Source organism: Triturus cristatus, chromosome 6 (genome assembly GCF_964204655.1).
Source record: "Triturus cristatus chromosome 6, aTriCri1.1, whole genome shotgun sequence".
In the NCBI taxonomy this organism is placed as follows: Eukaryota; Metazoa; Chordata; class Amphibia; order Caudata; family Salamandridae; genus Triturus; species Triturus cristatus.
This window is the reverse complement of record NC_140589.1, coordinates 1,760,030,651-1,760,053,634: the sequence shown is the minus strand read 5'-3', so window position 1 is coordinate 1,760,053,634 and position 22,984 is coordinate 1,760,030,651. Positions and strand designations below refer to the sequence as shown.

The 22,984-nt window shown below is 47.0% G+C and overlaps 1 protein-coding gene across 1 annotated transcript in view; it reads right to left on the bottom strand.

Annotated features, from left to right (window-relative positions):
* The window catches only part of LOC146821939 (xanthine dehydrogenase/oxidase-like), a 645,326-nt gene that overhangs the window by 525,579 nt on the left and 96,763 nt on the right, over positions 1-22,984 (bottom strand). Inside the window, exon 2 of the mRNA XM_085613025.1 lies at positions 667-724. Coding sequence (XP_085469151.1) covers positions 667-724 — 58 coding nt within the window. The remainder of the gene's footprint in view (positions 1-666; positions 725-22,984) is intronic.

Sequence of the window (22,984 nt, the reverse complement as noted above, 5' to 3'; positions counted from 1 at the left end):
AGGTACAGTGGCACTGGGGCACAAGAGAACAGGGGGCCCACTACACTCCAGTTAGTGTTATCTTTTACTTCCCAGCTTCTATAAGCACCCTGTACCAGATATGTCTTACTTTAGGTTGTGCATGGGAGCTGGGAATTTCTTACTTGTGGCTGTGCAAAGGTGCTAGCTGTCTACAAGCACCTTCTTCCAGTTATTTCTTACTTCTGAATGTATACAAGAGCTTGACACCTAGAAGCACCCTCTTTGAGGTATTTGCTACTTCTGGCTGTGAAAAGGCGCTCAAACCCTATAAGAACCTTCCTGCACAAGGGCTCTCAGAGTATATAAGCATTTTCCCCCAGGTAGGGCTTACTTCGGGACATACATAAAGGAGCTCCCGATCTCGAAGCTATGTCTTTCAGGTATTGCTTACTTTGCGATGTAGATAGGAGCTAACCATCTAGAAGCACCCTCTTCCGGGTTATTTCCTACTTCTTGCTGTAGGAAGGCACTTGCCAACTACAAACAGCCTCTTATAGGTATTGTGTATTTATTTCACCTCACTTGTATTGGTGACCCACAACACACTTGCTGCACCACTGACCCAAATTATATAGTCTCATGATTAGGAAAACAGCTGATCAAAATTAAAATATAATAAATACATTTTCATCATTTACTGGATACATTTTCTTCTCAAGTACGTCAAAAGGGTCATTTCAGGGTCAGCATTCTTCTCAATAACCTGCAAAAAGGCAAAGATGATTCGTTAATAAGAGATACGTTCCTGTTAATTCATGTTTAACAGTCTCATCAACAACATCATCGAATAAATGTAAAGACACAGAAATGGGTTCATTCTTGGGTCACATCTGTGCATGATTCACTACTGGGAAATAATTGTGCTACCTAATTTGTTTTCTGTCTGCTCTGTCGCCTACCTTTTATAATAATCTGCATTTAAAGCATTCAACCAACCAAAGAAGGAGTTGGCATAGAAGTCAAAGAGATAGGTTTGGGTCAAGGAAGCCTTTATATAATATAATTTACAATATGCACTGGCAAAATCAAGGGGTAGCTTGTAATTCAAAAAGTAAGTGAGACCTATTGACTTTGTCAATAATGAATGAAAGATGACTGAATAGATTTTATAGAGCGCACGGATGCTCATAGGAGTGTCCCAGGGCTGATGTATAACTTATTCATGTTTTTCATCATAACTTAGGGGCCTATTATCATGGCGGGCAGATCGCCACCGCCCGACCGGCGTTGGCGATCTGCCCACCAAAACACCCCGCCGGACGGCCTTTTACCCTCGCCACATTAGCATGGCGTGGGGGTACCGCAGCCGACGGAAAGACCGTCTGCTGCTTTTCCGCCGGCAGGCAATCGTTACGATTGCCTGCTGGGCGGAAAAAGGCCCATAATATGGTGGCAGTGCCTTGCAGGCACCGCCATCCATATTATAATGTGTGTGGTGGAATGCCTTTCCATGGCGGAGACTCCGCCTTGGAAAGGCATGCAGAGTTTACTTTGGGAGCCCGTTGCGGGCCCCCGGGGGGGCTTCACTTGGGGGTAGGGTACCCCCTACATTGGTATTCACAAGGTGGCAGGCACCGCGCGGTGCCTGTTACATTGTGCATGCCAATGCACAACATGCATTTTGAATATTGTAGCGGGTGCTGCTTACAGCACTGCCCGCCACAATGTTGAAAATACATTAGGATGCGACCGCCAGGGTGGCGGTCGCATCCTAATGGGCACAGCGGGACTGCCGGACCTCTGGCGGTCGGTCCCGTTTACCATTACAGTCCGCCCGCCATCGTAATGGGACCCTAAATCCATCAACATAAAATATTTCAAAAGCTTCCTTTTTCATTGCAGATCATCAATTCTACTGTGGTGGTTCAATATATATATATATACATATATATATATATATATATATATATATATTATACGCATAACGAGGCTGGAGCGTTGAAGGGGACCGGAGGAAGATCGACGATAATTTTACAGCAAAGACTCCTAATTTGAACACTCTGCACTGTTCCAGCACATTACCCTACACTCATAGGGGTTTTCATATTCAGCTACTACCAAGCAACACTCACCCAGTTCTACAGCTTTCTGGGAGCTGTAGTTGTGGCAGAACTGCAGTGGAGTTGCAAACATGTGACCTATGGTCAGCAGATTTCCACCAATGGTAGTGACATTTATAGGTGGGGGTGGAGTTACTCCTTGCAAACAGCAGCATCTGAGGAAGGCCGAAGGGCTGAAATGCATTATGCACATGCTGTCACGAAATAAAGATCTTCCAACGTTCTCCCCCGAGTGGCCTCTACCAGTTCTCAACTGAGTGGGCTTTTTTTTGGATATATATATATATATATATATATAGCATACAGCAGCGTTTCCCAAACTGTGGGCCGCGGACCCCCAGGGGTCCGTGACACATTCCCAGGGGGTCCGCGGGCTGGAGTGCCTTTGAGTCAACTATTTTTAAATATTAAGCATACACGCACTGTGAATGACAGCGCTGGGGCGGCGGGACCAAAAAAAATCGGGCCAATCACCATTTCAGCTTAGGCCAGGGAAGCTGAAGTGTGAATGGCTTATTATTTTATAGCCGCGCACGCTCACGCACGCTTGCACGGCAGTGCGTCTTCCCTCGCGTCTGCAGCCAGCCCAGGAGCATTTTGCCGCCCAATGCCCTGTCTCCGCTTTCGGCTCTCTAAATACCAGCATTCCGGCAAAAATTTTTACATTTACAGCTGTTGGGCAAGGCCAGGGGAATTAGGACGCCGTGATTATTTAGGCCGGGTGTACCAGTCGCGCAACACCTATTGGAATCACGTTGTGGGTGTCGGCCCTCAGCCCGGGATGAGACTTCACCCGAGCACTTCACAGGTATTTAAAAGCCCATTTGCACGTTAATGAGGCCTTACTGTTGTTTCACCCCTTCTAAGAGCCCCGCAGCTCCAGGGCCGGCTTCAGGGCGGTGCGACCTGGGTCCGTGTTTGAAAGTTTATTATGATTTTGAAGCACCTTCTTTCCGCTGCAATTACCAGGCCTCACATAAATGTCAAGATAACTCCTGTGATTCATTATCTTCCTGGAGAGAGATCAGCATTTTGGATAGTTGAGGTTTTGACTTCTGTGAAGTTAGTGCAGAGGGTTAATATGCCTGCTGCAAAGAACGTGTGCCAAGTAGATTACAGAGTGGGTATGATAAACAGATCAAATATTACTGATTTCAAAAGAGACATCCTTTTGTTACTTGCAATTTATAACTTAAATTCCTAATATAGAATAGTGAGCTATTAACTTTCATCCTGCACTGCATACACACTGCAAAGTATACAATATTAAAACATTGATTAATGTTGCAAAAAGGGTTAATTTGGCTAGAAATCGATTCTTATTATTAAAGAAAACTCCCAACTATGCGGTTTCTTTTTCGACTCTGAGTTTGTGCTTCTCCACACCAAGCACTCTTAAACTATACTGCCTACCAGTATGGATGACATGTGACTCTTACACTTTCAGTCCTTTGGCTTATGTAATATTTCCTATACACTGATTTACACACGTATGATTGATTGTCTCTGTGTAATTTGTGTGTGATGCAAAGTGCTCGGACACCCGGGCCTACACTGGTATTAATTCAATGCATCTGAGAGTGTGTGGTTATGGAGACTTGGTCACTGTTAAAGGGTGCTAGTGAGAGAATCCGTGGTGGAGGTGGTCATTGGGGTGGCGTCAACAAACATTGTCGCACAGGGCGCCACCAGCACTAAAGCCGGCCCTGTGCAGCTCCACTCTGCCGCTTGCTTAAACTAGATTCAGCCCCCCCCCCCCCGAAATTTTTTCTTAGCCCCCTGCCCCCCACGAAATTTGGCTCTAGTTGCGCCTCCGGTACTTACTAAATACATTACAATTTGGTTGGAATTGTCCCACCTCTGGGTAAGCCCTGTTTGCGCAGTGATTGGGTGGTATTCACTGCGTATGTAATTACCAGGTATGTTAAATATTGCACCCTTCTTAAAATTTAGGACGGTCAAACCTGCCGTAAACTTACAGGGGAAAAGTGTGCTATTTATAGTACCAAAATACCACAGTCTGCATGTTAGTCTCCAAAAACTCAAAACAGATGCTATTTATCGTGCCCCATTTTTCTTGCTTGATTTAAATTTCGTCTCAGATTGAGGATAGTAACAAATAAGGTTTTATTCCGGACAGATTTGGAAAAAAGGCCTCTCAGACGTTCCAGCAGCTGGCGGATTCTGCCCTCTCTCATTAGATCTTTTTGAGAGGGTTCTGTTTCTAGCTTCTGATCACTCAGTCTGGGCTTGGTGACCATTTCCGTATGCCTGGTAACTTGTACCTATTTGCGCTTTATGACTTGTCTGCTTGCTCATCAGTCAGTATCTGTGCAATGTGTACAGACTGCTATTGTGCTGCTGCTCTCAAAGTCTGTTTACTTTAATGTTGGCATATTCATGCACTCCTTTTGTAGAATGTTAGAGTGATATTATCATGATCTGAATATTTGAAACACAGTAAATCTGCAGGGGCAGGGCAGCTCAGTGTTTTAGTGTTACAAGTGAAATGACTAACTGCTAGCACGAAAATGTAATATGCATTTGGTTAAAACGCTATTCTGGCTGGAAAAGTAAAACGCGACAGAAAAAACTTTGGCAATTAATATGGTCTGATAAATGAATTGTTTCTTATGCTTTGAAGCAGTTAACTTAGCCTGTCTTGTTGCTCAAATTGGTGTATTTTCTGGTATTTATGTTTCCCTCATCTTCATTGCTTTATTTTGCTTGTGAGCAAGCGTCATTCATAGTCACTGAAATGTCACTCATAATTACACTGTATTTATGACAATATCTCACACCGCAATCTGAAACCTTGGCAGCTATGATTTAGCAGCAGCCTTTCTATAATTCTTTTTGTGTGTGACGAGTGATCAGCTTGTGTGCTAGTAGCAGTGACATTATGGTTTATTCCGGCCGTCAGGGTTGGTTTCATGAAAAGTGTGGCTGCAAGTGTAGTCCACTCCAAATTATTGCATTGATTTTAAAATGGTTTATTTTAAAATGGTTTCTTCATGGCACATTATGCAATCAATGCGTGTAAATAATTTTTGCATATTTTCCAAGATAAAATAATAAAAGCTTTAGTAATGCAAGTATTTGTTTGGTGTGTAATTGTTTGTGTATTTTTTGCGAATTATTGTTTTAATTTTTTGAAATTTAAATTGTAAAAATTGCTTGGGGGTCCCCGGACTCCAGTAGTGATTCAGTGGGGGTCCTCAGGAGTCAAGAGTTTGGGAACCACTGGCATACAGCATGCCTGTCGATTCATGCCTGACGCGTTTCGTGCTCATTGAACTCTTCAGAGGCCCGACAGTCATTTTGGCATAGAGGTCACTCCTCCCATTTAAAAATATGAGCCCTCCAATGGGCGACTCGCGGCTCCCGCCCTGTCATTGCAAACTGCTTTGCTTCATTGAAGCGAGAGCAGGGAAACCTGCTCTCGCTTCAATGAAGCAAAGCAGATAGCTTTTCCACACGGGGAGCTGCATGTTAGCAGCTCCCCATGTGGAAAAGCAATGCCGGCTCCAGCAGGAGGCGGAGAGCCGGCTGGGACCATGGGGGCATTGGGGCTTCCCCCATGGTACCCAAAGGAGAGGGCCAGCCCCGGGGGATGGGGTTCCCGGGGCTAGAAGTGGCCCGGGAGGGGGGCCACGCAGCTCCCCTCCCCTACAAAAATAAAAAAATAGACAGGCCAGCCCCGGGGGATGGGGTCCCCGGGGCCAGAAGTGGCCCAGGAGGGGGGCCACGCGGCCCCCCTCCCCAGTAAAAAAAACAAAAAAAAACGAGGCAGAGTCCCGGGGGATGGTCCTGGGGGATGGGGTCCCCAGGGCCCAAAAAACAGGAAAGGAAGGGGGGCCACACACCCCCCTTATATAAAAGATATTTTTTTTAAAGCCGGCATCGCGCAGGAGGCCCTGCCCCCTCCCAGCAACACTATGCAAACGCGCCCTGTGGCGCATTTTAAGTTGGGGACTAGCCCACCAGGTACCGCCAGTAAGCGCCACAGAGCTGCGTTGCAGAGAGGTGTAAAAAGGGGCATGGCCTCAGACCACCTCTCTGCAACGCAGCCCTGTGGCGCTAATTGGAGGTACCTGGTGGGCTAGTTGGCCTCCAGGGACCCTCCGGATTGTATGGGAATTAATCCCCCAACTTAAAACGCGCCACAGGGCGCTTTTGCACAGGGGTGAAGGGAGGGGGCGGGGCCTGATGTGACATGTGTGCAAACTGGCCCTGTGGCGCATATTAAATTGGGGAATTAATTCCCCTTCAATCCTGAGGGTCCCTGGGGGCCAACTAGCCCACCAGGTACCGCCAGTAAGCGCCACAGGGCTGCGTTGCAGAGAGGTGTAAAAAGGGGCGTGGCCTCAGACGACTTCTCTGCAACGCAGCCCTGTGGCGCTAATTGGAGATAATTGGTGGGCTAGTTAGACCCCAGGGACCCTCAGGATTGAAGGGGACCTAATCCCCCAAATTAAAATGCGCCACAGGATGCGTTTGCACAGTGGTGAAGGAAGGGGGTGGGGCCTGAGGGGACATGTGTGCAAACACGCCCTGTGGCGCGTTTTAAGTTGGGGATTTAATTCCTCTTCAATCCTGAGGGTCCCTGGGGGCCAACTAGCCCACCAGGTACCTCCAGTAAGCACCACTTGCTGCGTTGCCGAGAGGTGGCCTCCAGGGACCCTCAGGATTGTAGGGGAATGAATCCCCCAAGTTAAACCATAGGTTTTAGGGAAAGTTATAGTTAGTTGGGCATTTCACTTGTACAAAACCAGAGAAATTCCCCCGTTATAGTTAGTTCAGCTAACTATAACTCGCACCCCCACTATGCACTGCTGATGACGTCACATATTACATCACTCATGACATGGTCAGTGATATCACTGATTACATCACTGATGACATCTCAAATGACATCACTGATGATATCATCCATGTGATAAATTGATGCATCTTCTCACAACCTAATATAACCTTTCATACAACCACTCTAAATTACAGACTGCCATTCTGAAAACCAGACACTCCAACACCAATAACTACATACCCACTCACTGATTCTTAGGTTTACACACACATCCACTCACTCACCTGTACAGTCACTCATACTTATAGTCACTCAGTACAGGACTATCATATGCACTCATACACCTATGTAGACACTCACACACTCATCCATAGAGGTACTCACACACCTAGTCAGTCATGCAAATAATTAATCACACTGCCATTTACTCACCCATACGGTTATACGCACACCAGCTCAATTACTCATACAAATACTAGTACATTCTTACGCTCTTATACAATCAATGATACAAGCACACACTCATCCATACAGCCACTCTCACAATCACACACTCTCACTTATAGCCATTTATGTACTTCAAAACACATATATACTGCTTTTCACATATGTAGTTACTCACACATATACCACTGATATATACATTCACTCACTAACACACCCATACACACACTCACCCACCCATACAGTCCATCACAGATGCACTCTTGAAAACATGGACTCAGTGAATCACCCACTCACACATCTATGCGCAGAGTCACACACACCCCACCCATACAGATACTCAGACAACAAATCAATAACCCATATAGACACTCATGTAGCTATTCGTAAACCCATGCAGCCGCTTACACACCAACAGACAGACGGATACAGAAATTCGCACAGTTTAGTCACTAACCCATACATTCAGTAAGATAAGTTTAATCACTCACTTATAGAGTCAGTCACGCACCTACTAAATCATCCATTCAGACACTTATACACCCACTCATTCTTCAATACGCCTTTCCCTATATATATTAAACATATTTAAACTTTACAGAAACACACAGTCACTGGATGATGTCATCAGTGATGTCATCAGTGATGTAATTTGAGATGTCATCAGTGATGTTACTGACCATGTCATGAGTGATGTAATATGTGACGTCATCAGCAGTGCATTGTGGGGGTGAGAGTTATAGTTAGCTGAACTAACTATAACGGGGGAGTTTCTCTGGTTTTGTACGAGTAAAATGTCCGACTAACTATAACTCTCCCTAAAACCTATGGTTTTTTCAGTGAATATATATATATATATATATATATATATATATATATATATATATATATATATATATATATATATATATATATATATATATATCTGCACAGATCGCTGTGAACAGCCGCTCACCCTCCTTACGACACCGGTGCCAGCAGCGGTCACAGCACCGCTAATTATATTTCCCACAGAGAAGTCGTCTTTCAGGATTATGAAGTAAATTCCAGCGGCACACCATAGGACGAGTCCAATAAAGAATTTTATTGTCTCACAAACCAAACAGTACGACGCGTTTCGGCAAAGCCTTTGTCAAGTAGATGACCTGCGTCCAATTCCCCATAGAAATAGAGGTCATAGTTCATCGACAGTGAGAAATGTATATAGGCTCCACAAAAAAGACAAATAAAACCAGATGGATGGAACACATATGGACAATTAAGAATTGTGATTCTAAGTACCCTATGGTCATACAGTTTTGTGACAAACATAACTAATAGAATTGGAAGCCATTAGCTGTATAAGTATAGAATGATTAGGGGCAAGACATAGGATGAATAACCTTGCTTGGTGAATTATATTTTGTGCTATATAACTATGCATCTTGGCACAATCCCCATGAACTGGTCTCCACATTATTGGAAGGTGGATTATTAGTAGGGGTAGGTATGCACCTGCCACTAGCAATAAGGCCACCAACACATTATAAGGACCAGACCAGATCTCAATAAACTATTCTCTTGCCCGACCCTTAGTATCTGTCAACGAGCAGGCAGGCTTAACTTAGGAGATGGGTTAAAAACAACAATACATTAAATATGTAAGACAATATAGGGAACCGGAGATATGAATTTTTAAAGAATAAACACTTTGTAATGCTTAAAATCATATGGCACCAACTTGCACATCTGGTCACGCTTGACTGGAACAAAGTCAAAGTTTGAGGCCGACCACATTGGATCCCTGGTCGGATACTCAAAGCAGGAGGCCTTGGTCACAATTTGACCTTCTCACTTAGATTTTCTCTCAACGTCGAGCGGGCCTCTCCAGCAGACCAGGATTCACAGCGGCTTCATCGGCTTGGTTCAGTGAGGGACCTCGGTCAACTCCTGGAAGTCTTGACCTCAGGAGCTTTCAGCAGGGCAAAACTGAAATCCAGGACAGGCTGTGGTGCAAGGTAGTCGGCTTGACTCTTGACATTGGGTTGGTCACCATACAGAGCATATTCTAAAATTTGCTTCAAACTTCTGGAATTTCTTCCTGAAGTTCCTCTTGAGGGTTCAAAGTGTCCACAACACAAATCCAAGGTTCCAGAGTCCCTGAATTGCTCTGAAGTTGGAACTAAGTTCCCAAAATGCACAGAGCCAAATCCTTAAAAGTCAATTTGAAGGTCATCAACTGGGTTCTTCTTGCTGGAGATGATGCAGGTGGATCTCTTTTAACCGGTTGCTTTCAGGGAGTCCACTCCTTCTCTTTTTCAAGCAAGGCAAAGTCCTTAGGGCTGTAGTGTGCAGCAGGAGCAGTGATTCAGAGTGCAGTCCTCTCGGTGTAGCCCAGGGTTCCATCAGGGCAGACTATCTTCTTCTTGTAGTTTCAGGCAGCAGCTCTGGGTTGCTATGAAGCATTCACATATTTATCCAATATTCTGGGGCGACATGCAGGGGGCATCCCTGACTAATGGGGTATAGAGTGTCACCCAAAAACATTACAGCTTCCTCCAAAGTGTGGCATATTCTTGTCTCTCAAAGCACTGTACTTCAAGATGGAGAATTCCTCTCCTTGAGAGGAAGAGCTGGCTAACCTACTGGCATGACTCATGTCCCTGAACACTCCCTTTCCAGTCCTCAACAGGGCATATAAAACATCTTTTAAAATGCCCCTGCTTATTTTTACATGGCACCCTACCCTGGGGTCAGCTAGGGTAGACCTTAGGGGTGACGTATATGTACAAATAAGGTAGAGTATTTGTTGTAAATTGCCTCTCTGCATTAATTCTTGCTTCAGTCACATGGTATGCTCCCCCTACCCCCTGTAACCTTACCCTGTTGAACATTCCAAGGGAGCTTGCCATGGAATGTTGGAAGTTGTCAGTTGACAGTTGGAGTCGGAGAGTGGATGGCTGATGAAAGAAGACTCCCCACTTACCTCATCTTGTCTTCTTTCTTTGTAATTTACAACTGTAATACTTTGGAAGTACCTTTAAATCCACAGTCGAAATTGCTTGTAATTTCAATTTAAAAGCAGCTTTCAAAGCAGGGCTGAATTTTAAAATGACAGCAGGCAACACAGTAGTGCACATTTCAGTGCCTCAAAGCTGCATGGACTCTAAACCTACCAGCCCTACCATATACTAGGGACCTACAGGAAGGTTGTCAATGCCATTTATAATTACACCTAATTACCATATACCATATACCTTTCTAATCAGAGTACTGGCTCGGGGTCTAGCAGAGCCCAGGGTGCAGTCGGAGTCAGTTACCACCAGTATCAGTCAAACAATTGGGTGATCAGGGCAAAAAGGATGACTTTCTCACACACATAAATTAATATATTATATTTGATACAGCAAGAAATCAGGCGTTTTCTTGATTGACTCCAGCCAGTAGAAGAGATAGTGCAGTAGAATTGTTTGAAACAACACGGGACATCAGTAAGCAATTTTTTATGATTTGGTGGCTGTATAATATAAATCGCTTCGTTTTTTAATTTTAGTTCTTACCGAATTCATCAGACTATGAAACCTTCATTGGATTAAGTTAAATATAATCCTGAAGTCATCTAATTATGTTTGAGGACCCAGAGAGTTCAATAGCACAATAACATCATTCTTCTCATCAAAAGATCGGTAGCTGAAAGGCAACATCTGGGGCTGTGTTTAGATAATCCCGGACTTCCAGGAGTTTGAGACTACAGTCAAGGTCAAAATAAAGAAAATATTTTTATCGGTTTCTGTACATAATAATGATCTACTTGTCTACCTAGTCAACATGAAGTTTATTTATAGCTTTAAGCACGTAAGAATATGATTACTGGACACATGAGGTTGAATGTTATCTTCTTTAAGAGCATATAATACCATTTTCAGCACGCTATGCATAGCAGCGGCTTTTCAAATGTAATCACCTCACTAAAGCAGATGATTGTAATGAGCATTAGGGGGGCAGCCAACCGCAGGGAGGTGTGCCCCTCCCCCGGGGAGTTATGGACATGGTGCAGCCCAGGCTGCATCGGTCTTCGTTTGGGCTATATATTTTGTGCTGGGTTACATTGGGTTTTATCGCCCGGTATGAAAACGGCCATTTTATATTCCCTGTCACAATTTTGTGGTGACACAGTGGCCGTCATTAGCTGGCAGGGTAATTTTTAATTTTAGAGAGTTAGTGGTGTTTAGCGTAGCATACTTATCTGTAGAATGCAGGACCGCAGGGTTCAGGTGGCCATGCGCCTGCTGGCCAAGGCAGGCTACATAGACTTGCTAACACCGGTCGCGCGTGTCTTAGTGCCCCCGGCAAGGTGCACATCAAGCGGTGTCACGTCCGCTGTGTTGGCCTGCTTGCCCCCGCACAGAGAAGGAAATGGGCAGGGCCGCTCCGTGAGCAGGAGAGCGGCCCGAGTGTAGAGGGTGGCTTGCACACTGGGAAAGGCCCAGCATGTCAGCCTCCGCTTGTTTTCATGGAGGTGAAAGGGGGCGGACCAAGGCCCGACCGAAGGGAAGAAAGAAGGCCGCGTGCTCCTCGGGGGACCCATGCCTTCTGAGGCAGCGAGTGTGGCCATGGAAGGGGAGGTGAGGGCCAGAGAATTTGGGGGTGAGAATTATGGAGGGAGGCACAGAAGGGGAAGAGCTGATGGCCCAACGCCATAAGACATAAGGAGGAGGGTGTTGGAGAGGAGAAGAAGCAGGCTGTGAAGCAGGAGATTGCCAGGGAGGGGGAGGGGGTTGGGAGGTATCCCCCAGTGTCACTTGAGGCAAAGGGATGGCTTGACAGGCCCCCCAGGGCGATGCACAGTTTATAGAGGGAGGAAGCTGGGTGGAGGCGTTTGGGAGCAGCAGGAACAAGATGGGGAACCGGGGTTAGTTGATGTGCAGGGATAAGGCCCAACATTGGGTAACGGGCCAGGCCTCAACCTTGATTGCGGCAGCTTAAAATGGAGTGATGAGGAGGGCATGGAGGAAGAGGGTAGAGAGGAGGGGGTATTTGATGGGGTGAAATCCCTGGTAAGCACTTATGCCAGGCACGGTGTTGTGATCTTGCATTCATTCCATTAAGATGACATGTCTGTGGAATGTGGAATGTACTCTGTGAGCTTGTAGCTCAGAGGTTCCAGAGGTGACTGTTGCTCTGGTCTGCAGCAGCTGTGGCTAATAAACACACTTCATGAAGTATCTCTGCTTGATGTCATACATTGATTTATATTTCATTACACACGGCCAAGAGAGGGGGTGGCACAGAGGACAGGGACAGGAGGACTAGGTAAGTGGAGGCAGGGTGTGAGAGGTAATGGGTGGTGTCAAGGAGAGATGCAGAGTAGGGAAATGCGCAGGAGGGGAGCTGGGTATGGGTGCCTGAAAAGGGTGCAGGGCAAAAGGTTGAGGGAGCTTAACTACGGCACGCCGGACCTGCCTTTTGTAGTTCAGGCTCAGCTTCAGGGCAGAGATGCTGACTTGGGAGAGTCTTATGTGGCTTACAAACCCCAAGGAGAAGAGATTGCAGGGTCTTGGGGGCCAGCAGGATGGCGTCGCGGGAAGGCAACAACACTGCCTCAAGAAGGTCTGGAGTGGCCTCGGTAGTGGGACGGCCGAGACAGGTCCATGCGGCCTCTCGGACATCAAGCAATGGTTGAAGGTGGAGTGGGTTGGGGGCACAGGCAGGATGGCATATCTTGGCCCCCGGTCTGCCCTTTGCATTGTTAAGTGATTCACACATTGGGTGGTGGGGTGGACAGCTGGTTGGGTTGCCAAGATATGGAGCATGTAAGGCTGGCAGAGCTAGAGCACGAGCCAGAACAACTTGACTATGATGAAGTTACATTAGAAGAAGGGGAAATTGTGGATTACATCCAAGAAGAAGTGGAGTGGTGGGGGAGGGGTGCATAAGGGGGTTCACGTAATGCACTTGTTTGTAGCTCGTTACAGGAGTGTCTGAACGGACCTGGGACACGCCAAACGGAATCAGCTAGGGGAGCCCCTTCACAACTGGTTGGGTGGCAGGATCCACAGAGAAGGCCGACCTTGATGTCAGGTAAGAGTGCAGGTATCACACGGGTAGCTACACAGCAACTAGGCATGGTGTCTGTGGGGGTGATGGCAGGCTTGACGAGGACGAGGGAATGTACATTTACGTAAGGAAGATACGTGAAGGACACAGGCATTGCCACTGACGCACAGGATGGCCAGTAACATTCTCCCCGGAGGGACAGGAGAAAAAAGTGGATTACATTCCAGGGAAAGGAGATGCCACTGGGGACAGCAGCTGGGGCAGATGATCAGGAGGAGGCAGGGGGAGTTCACTAAGACGAAAGAAAGCAAGGAAATTGCCATACATGGGGGTGACTAAACCACTGGGTGTGCCTTGAATGCTGGCAATGAAAGTAAAAATATGGAAGAGGGAATGTGTGGAGATGCTGAAGCTCCTCCACAGAGAATTGAGGACCAAGTAGGGGTCCAAAGAAAAGGAGGTCAAGTTGTCTAGAAGGGTTAGAGTGCCTACAATAATGGAGAACTGTACCTCAACCTTTCTCATTTTTGCCAGGATAAAGGGGTCCCAGACTTACAAGATTGGCTGACAATTTGAAATCAGTAGCTATACATAAGCAAGTGGTCAGAGACAAATTGACAAAAGAGGTACAAGAGGGTAGAATGACAGGACCTTTTGGACAATGGCCTATACCCAACTTGATTGTCTCTCCGATCGGGTGGGACTGAAAAAAGAGCAGGGTCAATCACGCCTTATACAACACTTATTATGAACAGAGGGGAACTCAGTCAATAACTTCATTCCAGGTGAGAAGACGTCGGTGTGATATTCCTCAGTTGATGTAGCAATAGCACTAGTGGAACAGACTGGAAGAGGCGCACTCATGGAGAAGTTTGACATTGTCAGCCTTCTGGCTGTTGCCAGTTCATCCAGAGGACTTCCAGTTGCTAGGCATACAGTTTGAAGACCAATGCTACGTAGATAAGGCATTACTCATGAGTTGTGTGATCTCATGTTCACTGTTTGAGTGGTTAGCTCTTTCTTACAGTGAGTGTTTACGGTACACACTGGGAATATGGCAGTGACGCACTATTTGGGCGACTTCTTTTTTCTGGGGCTGCCTGGTTCTGTGGACTGTCGGCAACAGTTGGCAAGTTTCCAAGAGCTCATGGGCGACATTGGGGTACCACTGGCCCCGGAAAGAAATATGGGGCTACCAATGGTGCTGTTCTTTCTGAGTATTGAATTGGATTCCATAACTATGGAAGCACATCTGCCACTGAACAAAAAGGTGCAAATGCAACTGCTTTTTGGAGCGATGCTGGAAAAACCGATTGCGACAGTTAAAGAGGTACAGGTCTTGCTTGGACATTTGGATTTTGCATGTAGGGTTTTTTTTTTAAAATCTGTTTATTGCATTTCAAAACAAAAAAACAACAAAACCATTACACCGTCTGCGTTCTGCATCATTTAGCCACTGGAAGATTGTGATCAGCAAACACCATTGGATCAGTTACATAACACGGTAAACAGTTCAGCACAGAGTATTCTGATAATGGCGGGGGGCGCCCCTGATATACAGTTCGAATGCCTTCAATCCTGCAGTTCAGACGAGTCCTGTCTCTGCAGGAACTGTCGCAGTGGTTCCCAAATGTCTCTGGGCGGTGATGATATTGGCAATTCCTCTGCATATAGCTCAAGCCTGTCCTTACAATACACCATGTCTCTGAACTAGTGTTTCAATTTCGGCGTCCGTGTGGCCTCCCTCGTCATAGCAATTCTACGTTTAGCTAAAAGTAATGCAATACGTATGAACTTTCCCAGAACCCCTTTGGCATGAGGAACATAACATAGCAGACAGACTTGTGGTGTGGCCTGAAGCTCTGTTCCCGACATATCCTGAATATTCTGCACCACCTGCCCCCAATAACGAGCCACTCCCTCACACTCCCAAGCGAGATGCATAAAATCGGCATCTGTTTGACCACATCATTTACATCTACTATTGTCTCGCAATTAATATCTGTATAAGCGCATGGGAGTGTGGTAGACCTGGTGTAGGTACTTGAAGTGAATGATACGGTGATTTCCGTTAGGGGTGAGTTTACCCGTCAGATCGCACACACATGCTCCCACTCCTTCAGCGTCATGGGGGGGGAAAGCACAGCGTTCCACTGATCCAAGCTCACGTCCGGTACCCTCGTCACATCAGATCTTATAGCCTTGTATAATCTTGTGATTAACTTTTTCCGCGCGGGAGTCGTGAGCAACAATTGTAGAGACTGGAGAGTCGGGGGCTCAGTCGGGTATGTGTGATAGTGCGCTTTGATGGCATGTCTTAGTCTGTGAATAGCAAAACTAAATAGCAATGTGGGATTATCAACATACTGCAAATTTTCTGACATGAGGAATGCACCACCAGGATAAACATCCTGCATTGTGCCCAGCCCCGCCTCTCTGAGCAAGCGCATAGAATTAGCTTCTTGAGTTACTGATAGCGCCATGTGATGTTCTAGAGGCAGTGCCGGTGCATAAAGAGGTAGTCTATTAGCAAGTTTACCAATCGCCTGCCATGCCGCTACTGTAGTGTCTATTTTGTTTATTTCTGACTTAGGAGTATTCCGCTTCACGTGAGTAATAATGGCATGCAAAGGGACCGGAAAGGCGTCTCCGTCCTCTACCGCTATATGTGGTATGAAATCATGTCCATGAAACCAATAATATGCGTATTGTGCCTGAGCGCTCAAATAATATACATATGGATCCGGTGCACGAAAACCCCCTCTGTCATAATCTAGAGTGAGATGGTTGACCACGAGACCCGCGCCTGCTTGCCTCCCCAGATCAATTTTATCAGTGAAGACCGGAATGTGGCAAAAAACCCCTGTCTTAGCTTTATGGGGATATTGGAAAACAGATAAAGGAAATGGGGCAGCACCACCATTTTTAGGTCTCGGGACCATCCGGTCTGCCGAAGGCAGAACCGAAAGTCGAGAGATTTCATGTTTTGGAGAAGAGGGGCTTCAACCCGCCCCTCTTCTCCCCTGTTCTCCATTGGCTGGCCTCTTCAATGCTGGCCAGCCATTGGAGAAGAGGTCCCGTCACTCCGATCAGGCCCCGTCCTTTTCGGATCGGGGGGCGTGTTTTTTGCAGAAAGTCTAATTATCTCCTCCAGCCAATGGCTGGAGGAGATAACAGCAAAACACGCCCCGAATCCGAAAAGGACGCTGCGTTTCTCCGAGGCATTTCTGCTCTGCCTCGGAGAAAGGCGGTGGTGTTCCTGGCGTCCTCTCCCCCTGCTGTTGGCTCCCGTGTTTGGCTGCTGCTCTGTGGTTCAGCTCTCGTGCGCCCTGGCCCCTTCCATGCTTAATGTTGGTAATTAATGCTCACTTATCCTGTACCACAGCTGCACCAAAATATTTAAAGCCGTTTTCTACATTCTGCGTACGTTCGTATGTTCCAGACGAAAATAGCCCTTTATAATTACAGCACATTTATGCACAGTACAAACATTTTCCTATTTGTTATGCGTTAAATGAACTTGTATGAAATTGTAACATGTATGGGCGGAAGGAGGGGGAAGCTCCGCGAAGTTTCCTGTTCTGTATTATTTACGCAGCGGCGTAGCAAGGGTGGGGGCGTCTGCCCGGTGCCTCACGAGTTTGGGGGGGGGGCGGCCTCCCCCCTTACATGCGTTTGCCGTGGGGAGACAACCGACACATGCGGTAAAGTGTCTAGCAACGCCACTGCATTTACGTCATCTACTCTAGGACAAAAAGGCGCCAAGCTTTTTTTTTTATTGACTGGGCTCTGGGCTCTTTTTAGCACCACGGTGCAGAGCAATGTATTGTGGCACGGAGCTGCAGGGACTTCCCGTGACACCAGTAGATCCATGGATAACTAAAGCATTCGCCTATTATACAACGAGGCTGCATTTTGCGAACATTTCATTTTGGAAAAAAAGTATGTTCTGTTCAGTAATTGACTGCGCAAACACATAAGAATTTATAACTTGGCCAAATACTCCTTCGGATACGCAACGCAAGTGAGTAGTGCTTCACACAACCAGCGATCAAAGTGCATGAAAAAAAGTACGGGAATTGTGATCCTGGGTTAATTGTGGGGAGAGGGGGGGAGAAGGGGGAGGGGGGGGGGAGAAGGGGAGAGGGCGTGGGAACAGAGTGAAAGGCCTGGCTGAAGAGAACTAAATAATCTTAATTATGTTGGTGTATCACCTTTAGGTAACGGCATACAACATAACGCACACCTTAAATGAAAAATAAACGCAAGGGAAACTAGTGAGGGGGACATATGCTATTTGACGTTATGACGACGACTCTATTGATTAATGCGATCACTGCGGAGATCTGTCGGTGTAACGAGAACTGAATCCGGGTTGGTGTGGTGGGGAACAATGACTTGTGTATTTTTGGTACTACGAGGTCTACCCTGTGGCAGAAAGCCCTGTGATTACATTATTTTAAACTAGCATTGCACAGTATGAGATTGGCTGCCACAAGTGTGCAGAAGATTTAGTTTCACGATTAAAAAAGGTCTTCTAAAATATACATTTTATTAATACACAAACTGCACCTAGTCCAAACATTTTTTTAACTGTCCATTAAAAGCACACGTTGGTAACAACCTCAGCATACCTCTGAAAAAGAATTAAGATTTGTAACCAACAAGCTTCAAAGGGCTCCACCACCGGCCCCCGAGCAGCCTTTACATTCGCAGATCAATCAGTCGCACATATTTACATTTCTTTCAGCAGGCACCCTAGCAAAAATTCTTGTTTCTTGTTCAGGGTCGTACCTCTCTCGCGCCTTCACAACACCGGAGACTCCCCCCCCCACCACCCCTTTTCACTTCCAGCTGTTTAACCTAACTGCCCCCGGGAACGTTGTCCTTTACAAAAAGAAGGGGAGCTGTTTTTGTTAAAGGAAAAAAATAAATATGGGCAAGTCCTGCCCCACAGATCCTGTCCACTTTGACCTCTGCACACAGTAGAGTGACCACATGGCACCAAAAGCCATATTTATTGCTGGTCCTGGACTCTCTTTTCACAGTGTGTATGTATACTTTGCAAGCCTTCACTTCAGGTCCTACTGAATGAGTTGCAATAACACGCCCAGAGTCGCCTTACAGTGTCGCGGAAGCGTTTGAACCAGAACCCCCAACCCCCCCCCCCCCCGGCCATTTTCGTATGGCGGATTGGGATGTAGCCAGCGATGATGCACATTTTGCGCAGCACAATTTCAAACGGTTCTTTCCTCATTTGCGGCAGGGCGGGTTGGTAGAGAGCCCTGCCCAAGTCGACTCCTATAAAGGCAGAATGCAGCACAGTCTAAAACACCAACACTGCTATTCCTAATAAGAAGGAGAGGCAGGCACGAACCCAGGCATCGTCAACCTAAGTGCTTTGTGGAAATAAATGCTCAAGAGCCGCAACAGCATGGGCAAAGTGCCGGAGAAGTATAAAAGAAAACAGTAAGTACAACTGGTATCAATCCTTATTTACATCTCACTCACGGGGCAGGGCACACTAAGGGATGGTGGCAAAACTCCATTTTTAAAGGAGTGGGTTTGTGTTTTTTTTTACTGACAGCTTTTTGGGGCCTTTCCTCATCCTGACGTTAAGCAATTGCATGAGAAAGAAGAGAAGAAGGTCATAACTTTTTGTATGATCGGTTGTAGAGATTTTAGAAATTAACAAATCAAAAATGCCTTTTTTTAATGTGTGAAATGGAATCTAAGTTAACAGAGAATATAATGTTCAAATGACAATATATTTGGATTCGCTGAAAAACACTTCAGGTGCAGTGCCATTGATATATCCCAAAACCACATAGCTTGCCTATTAAAGTAATCACTATTATTTCACAATAGCTTTACAGTTAACTTTCTAAATGGCAACAGTGATGACATCCCTGATGGAATCACAAATACCATTGTCAAATACATCAGTAGTGGCATAACTGATGTGGCAGTATCAAAATGGTGGCACGGTGGTGTCTATGGCTATCTGAAGACTCTTTTTTATGGACATCTGATGACACTTTTGGGGGATATGACAGTGGTTTGTGTGCACATTATAGGACTCGTTAGGACATATAAGGGTATTTATGACTCATATGATGACACCTCAAGGATATGGTTGATACTTTTTAACCATCTGATGGCTCTTTCAAGGTATTGGGCGATTCAATGGAATTCTGAGGAATAGAGGTGGAGCTGGGCTGAGACACCAATGCAGACTCACACCGCTATAGCTGTGAGAGAGATTCAGACCCAGCTGTGAAGTCCTAGATTCACCGATAATGTAAGGGCAACTGATGAGAAATTATGGCCACAGCCAATGCTGTGTAGAAGGATTTTAACTATGTATGCCATGTCATATTTCATATTGCTTATTTTTTACTGAAATCCAATAAACAAGTTTAACAAATATATATATCTCTATATATATAGCAAAAAAGTTTAATCAATCAATCAATCAATCAATACATTTATAGAGCGCGCTACTCACCCGTGAGGGTCTCAAGGCGCTGAAAGGGGGGGGGGGTCGTTTACTGCTCAATTAGCCAGGTCTTGAGGTGCTTCCTGAAGGTGAGATGGTCCTGGGTCAGTCGAAGGTGTGCGGGGAGGGAGTTCCATGTCTTGGCGGCCAGGTAGGAGAACGATATTCCTCCGCATGTGGTTTTGCGGGTCCGTGGGACGATGGCGAGGTCGAGGCTGGCGGAGCCGAGCTGGCGGGTGGGAGTGTAGAACGAGAGGCGGTTGATGAGGTATTCGGGGCCCATGTCGTGGAGCGCTTTGTGTGCGTGGGTGAGGAGCCTGAACGTGATCCTCTTGCTGACGGGGAGCCAGTGCAGGTTTCTCAGGTGGGGAGTTATGTGGCTGTGGCGAGGGATGTTGAGGATGAGTCGTGCAGAGGCGTTCTGTATTCGCTGCAGTCGTTTCTGGAGTTTGGCTGTGGTTCCTGCTTACAGGGCGTTCCCGTAGTCCAGTCGGCTGGTGACGAGGGCCTGGGTGACCGTCTTTCTGGTTTCGGTGGGGATCCACTGGAAGATCTTTCGGAGCATGCGCAGGGTGTTGAACCATGAAGAGGAGATGGCGTTGACTTGTTTCGTCATCGTGAGAGAGGAGTCCAGGATGAATCCCAGGTTGCGTGCGTGGTCTGTGGGTGTAGGTGCGGTGCCCAGCGCTGTGGGCCACCAGGAGTTGTCCCAGGCGGATGGGGATTGTCCGAGGATGAGGACCTCCGTTTTGTTTGAGTTCAGTTTCAGACGGCTGAGCTTCATCCATTCCGTGACGTCCTTCATTCCTTCCTGGAGGTTGGTTTTGGCGGTGGCTGGGTCTTTGGTGAGGGAGAGTATCAGCTGGTGTGGTACTTTAAAATTTGGGACCGCGTAGGAGGCAGGGCCCTACCCCTGTCTCTTCCGGTATTAGCAAACCGCGAATGGCCAATGCGGTATGTACAAGTGCTTTATATAACGTTTCATTGCTAAATGCACTATGTATACGATATTATACATCACTACGTGGGTTCCATCTTAGAGCGGTGGCCATCTTATGGTTGCCCTCACATAGGCTACATATTATGAAGCAAATACGGGCCTTTAGAGCACATGTGCCTTCCTTTGACTTCTCTATGACCTGGGCAGCTTGGCTCTGCTGCCCCAGGTCATAGAGGCGGTCTCACGAGCTCCCCGTCCTCTGGCCACCTGTGATTAGCATCAGGGCTTGACACACCATAAAGCCTTTTCATCCCACACGAGCCTCCAGCTAATCTCTTTCACACCTGACTCTTCCTGCTTTATGGCTTGTTTTACAAACAGGAGGTGCCCGTGTTTATTGGGGTCTGCCGGTATCTGATGTGGGATCTGAGCCTCGCTGGGTAAATAATTGTGGGCTGGTTGAACAGGAATGTGGGATTGTCACCATGACTCTGCCTTTTCTTTGAAGCCAAAATATGTGAATGACCACTTGTAAAACAGGGGCGGTGTTGCCCAAAGCGTAATATTCTGTATAAAATAGAAGACTGGTTTTTGTTCTGCAGACTGCCTCATTCAGTTGCTAAGGCTTCTGTGCGATGCAGTCTCACTCATTTGAGTTTAATAAAGATGTCTTTTTCATATTTCAGCTTCTTCTGCCAAGTTCTTTGTTACATTACCATGAGAGCGTCTTTTATAATACTACAGCAACAGGATAACCCGAAGTCATAGGGTGCTATCCCTGGCACCGCTGTGGTCCTAAAATCCCCAGTACTTCACTGGGTGTTGTCAGCGTAGGAGATGATGTTGAGGTTGTGTTCGCGTGCGATGGCGGCGAGGTGGCGCATGTAGATAATGAAGAGGGTTGGGCTGAGCGAGGAGCCTTGGGGTACGCCGCAGATGATCTTGGTGGCTGTGGAGCGGAAGGGAGGGAGGCGGACTCTCTGGGCTCTGTTGGAGAGGAACAAGGGGACCCAGTCCAGGGCTTTTCCATGGAATCCAGTGTTGTATAGGCGGTGGCAGACGGTGTCGAAGGCGGCCGAGAGGTCTAGGAGGATGAGAGCGGTTGTTTCCCCGTTGTCCATCTGGGTTCTGATGTCGTCGGTGACTGCAATGAGGGCGGTCTCGGTGCTGTGGTTGGCTCGAAATCCGGATTGGGATGGGTCAAGTGCGTTGTTTGCTTCAAGGAATGCAGTCAGTTGTTTGTTGACGGTCTTCTCGATGACTTTAGCCGGGAAGGGAAGGAGAGAGATGGGGCGGAAGTTCTTGAGGTCTTTTGGGTCGGCTGTGTTTTTTTTTAGAAGGCCGTTGATCTCTGCGTGCTTCCAGCTTTCTGGGAAGGTGGCTGACGTGAAGGAGTTGTTAATGATGTTCCGGAGGTGGGGTGCGATGATGGCGTCAGCTTTGTTGAAGATGTGATGAGAGCATGGGTCCGAGGGAGTGGATGGAGTTCATGACGTGGGTGTGTCTTCAGTGCTGACGGAGGTCCAGGCGCTGAGGGTGGTGGGAGTGATTGTTGGTTCAGTGGCTGGAGGCGGGGTCTGGGTGCTGAAGCTGTCGTGTATGTCTGCGATCTTGCGGTAGAAGAATGTGGCGAGGGAGTTGCAGAGGTCTTGCGACGGTGCGATGTCGTTGTTGCTGGCGCTGGGGTTGGAGAGCTCCATAACAATGTTGAAGAGTTCTTTGCTGTTGTTGGTGTTGTTGTCCAGCCGCTCTTTGAACGATGTCCTTTTGGTGGTGCGGATCAGCTGGTGGTGTTCGCGGGTGGCGTTCTTGAGGGCTGTCATATTTTCTGTTGTCCGTTCGTGGCGTCAGGCTTTTTCGAGGGTTCGACAGGATTTCTTTGAGTCTTTGAGGGCGTCGGTGAACCATGTGGTTTTCCTGTTGCTGGTCTTGCCTGGGGGGTTCTTAAGAGGAGCGAGGTCGTCAGCGCAGTTGGTGATCCACTGAGCGAGGTTCTGGGCTGCGTTGTTGGTGTCTGGGGTGTCGACTGGTGGGTTCTGGCTCAGCGATGTGGTTAGCTGGCCTGTGGTGACTTTGCTCCAGCATCTGCGGGGGATCTGTTGCGTGTGGTGTTGGGAAGTAGTCTTCTTGAAGGTGAAATGGATGCAGCTGTGGTCGGTCCAGTGTAGTCCGGTGGA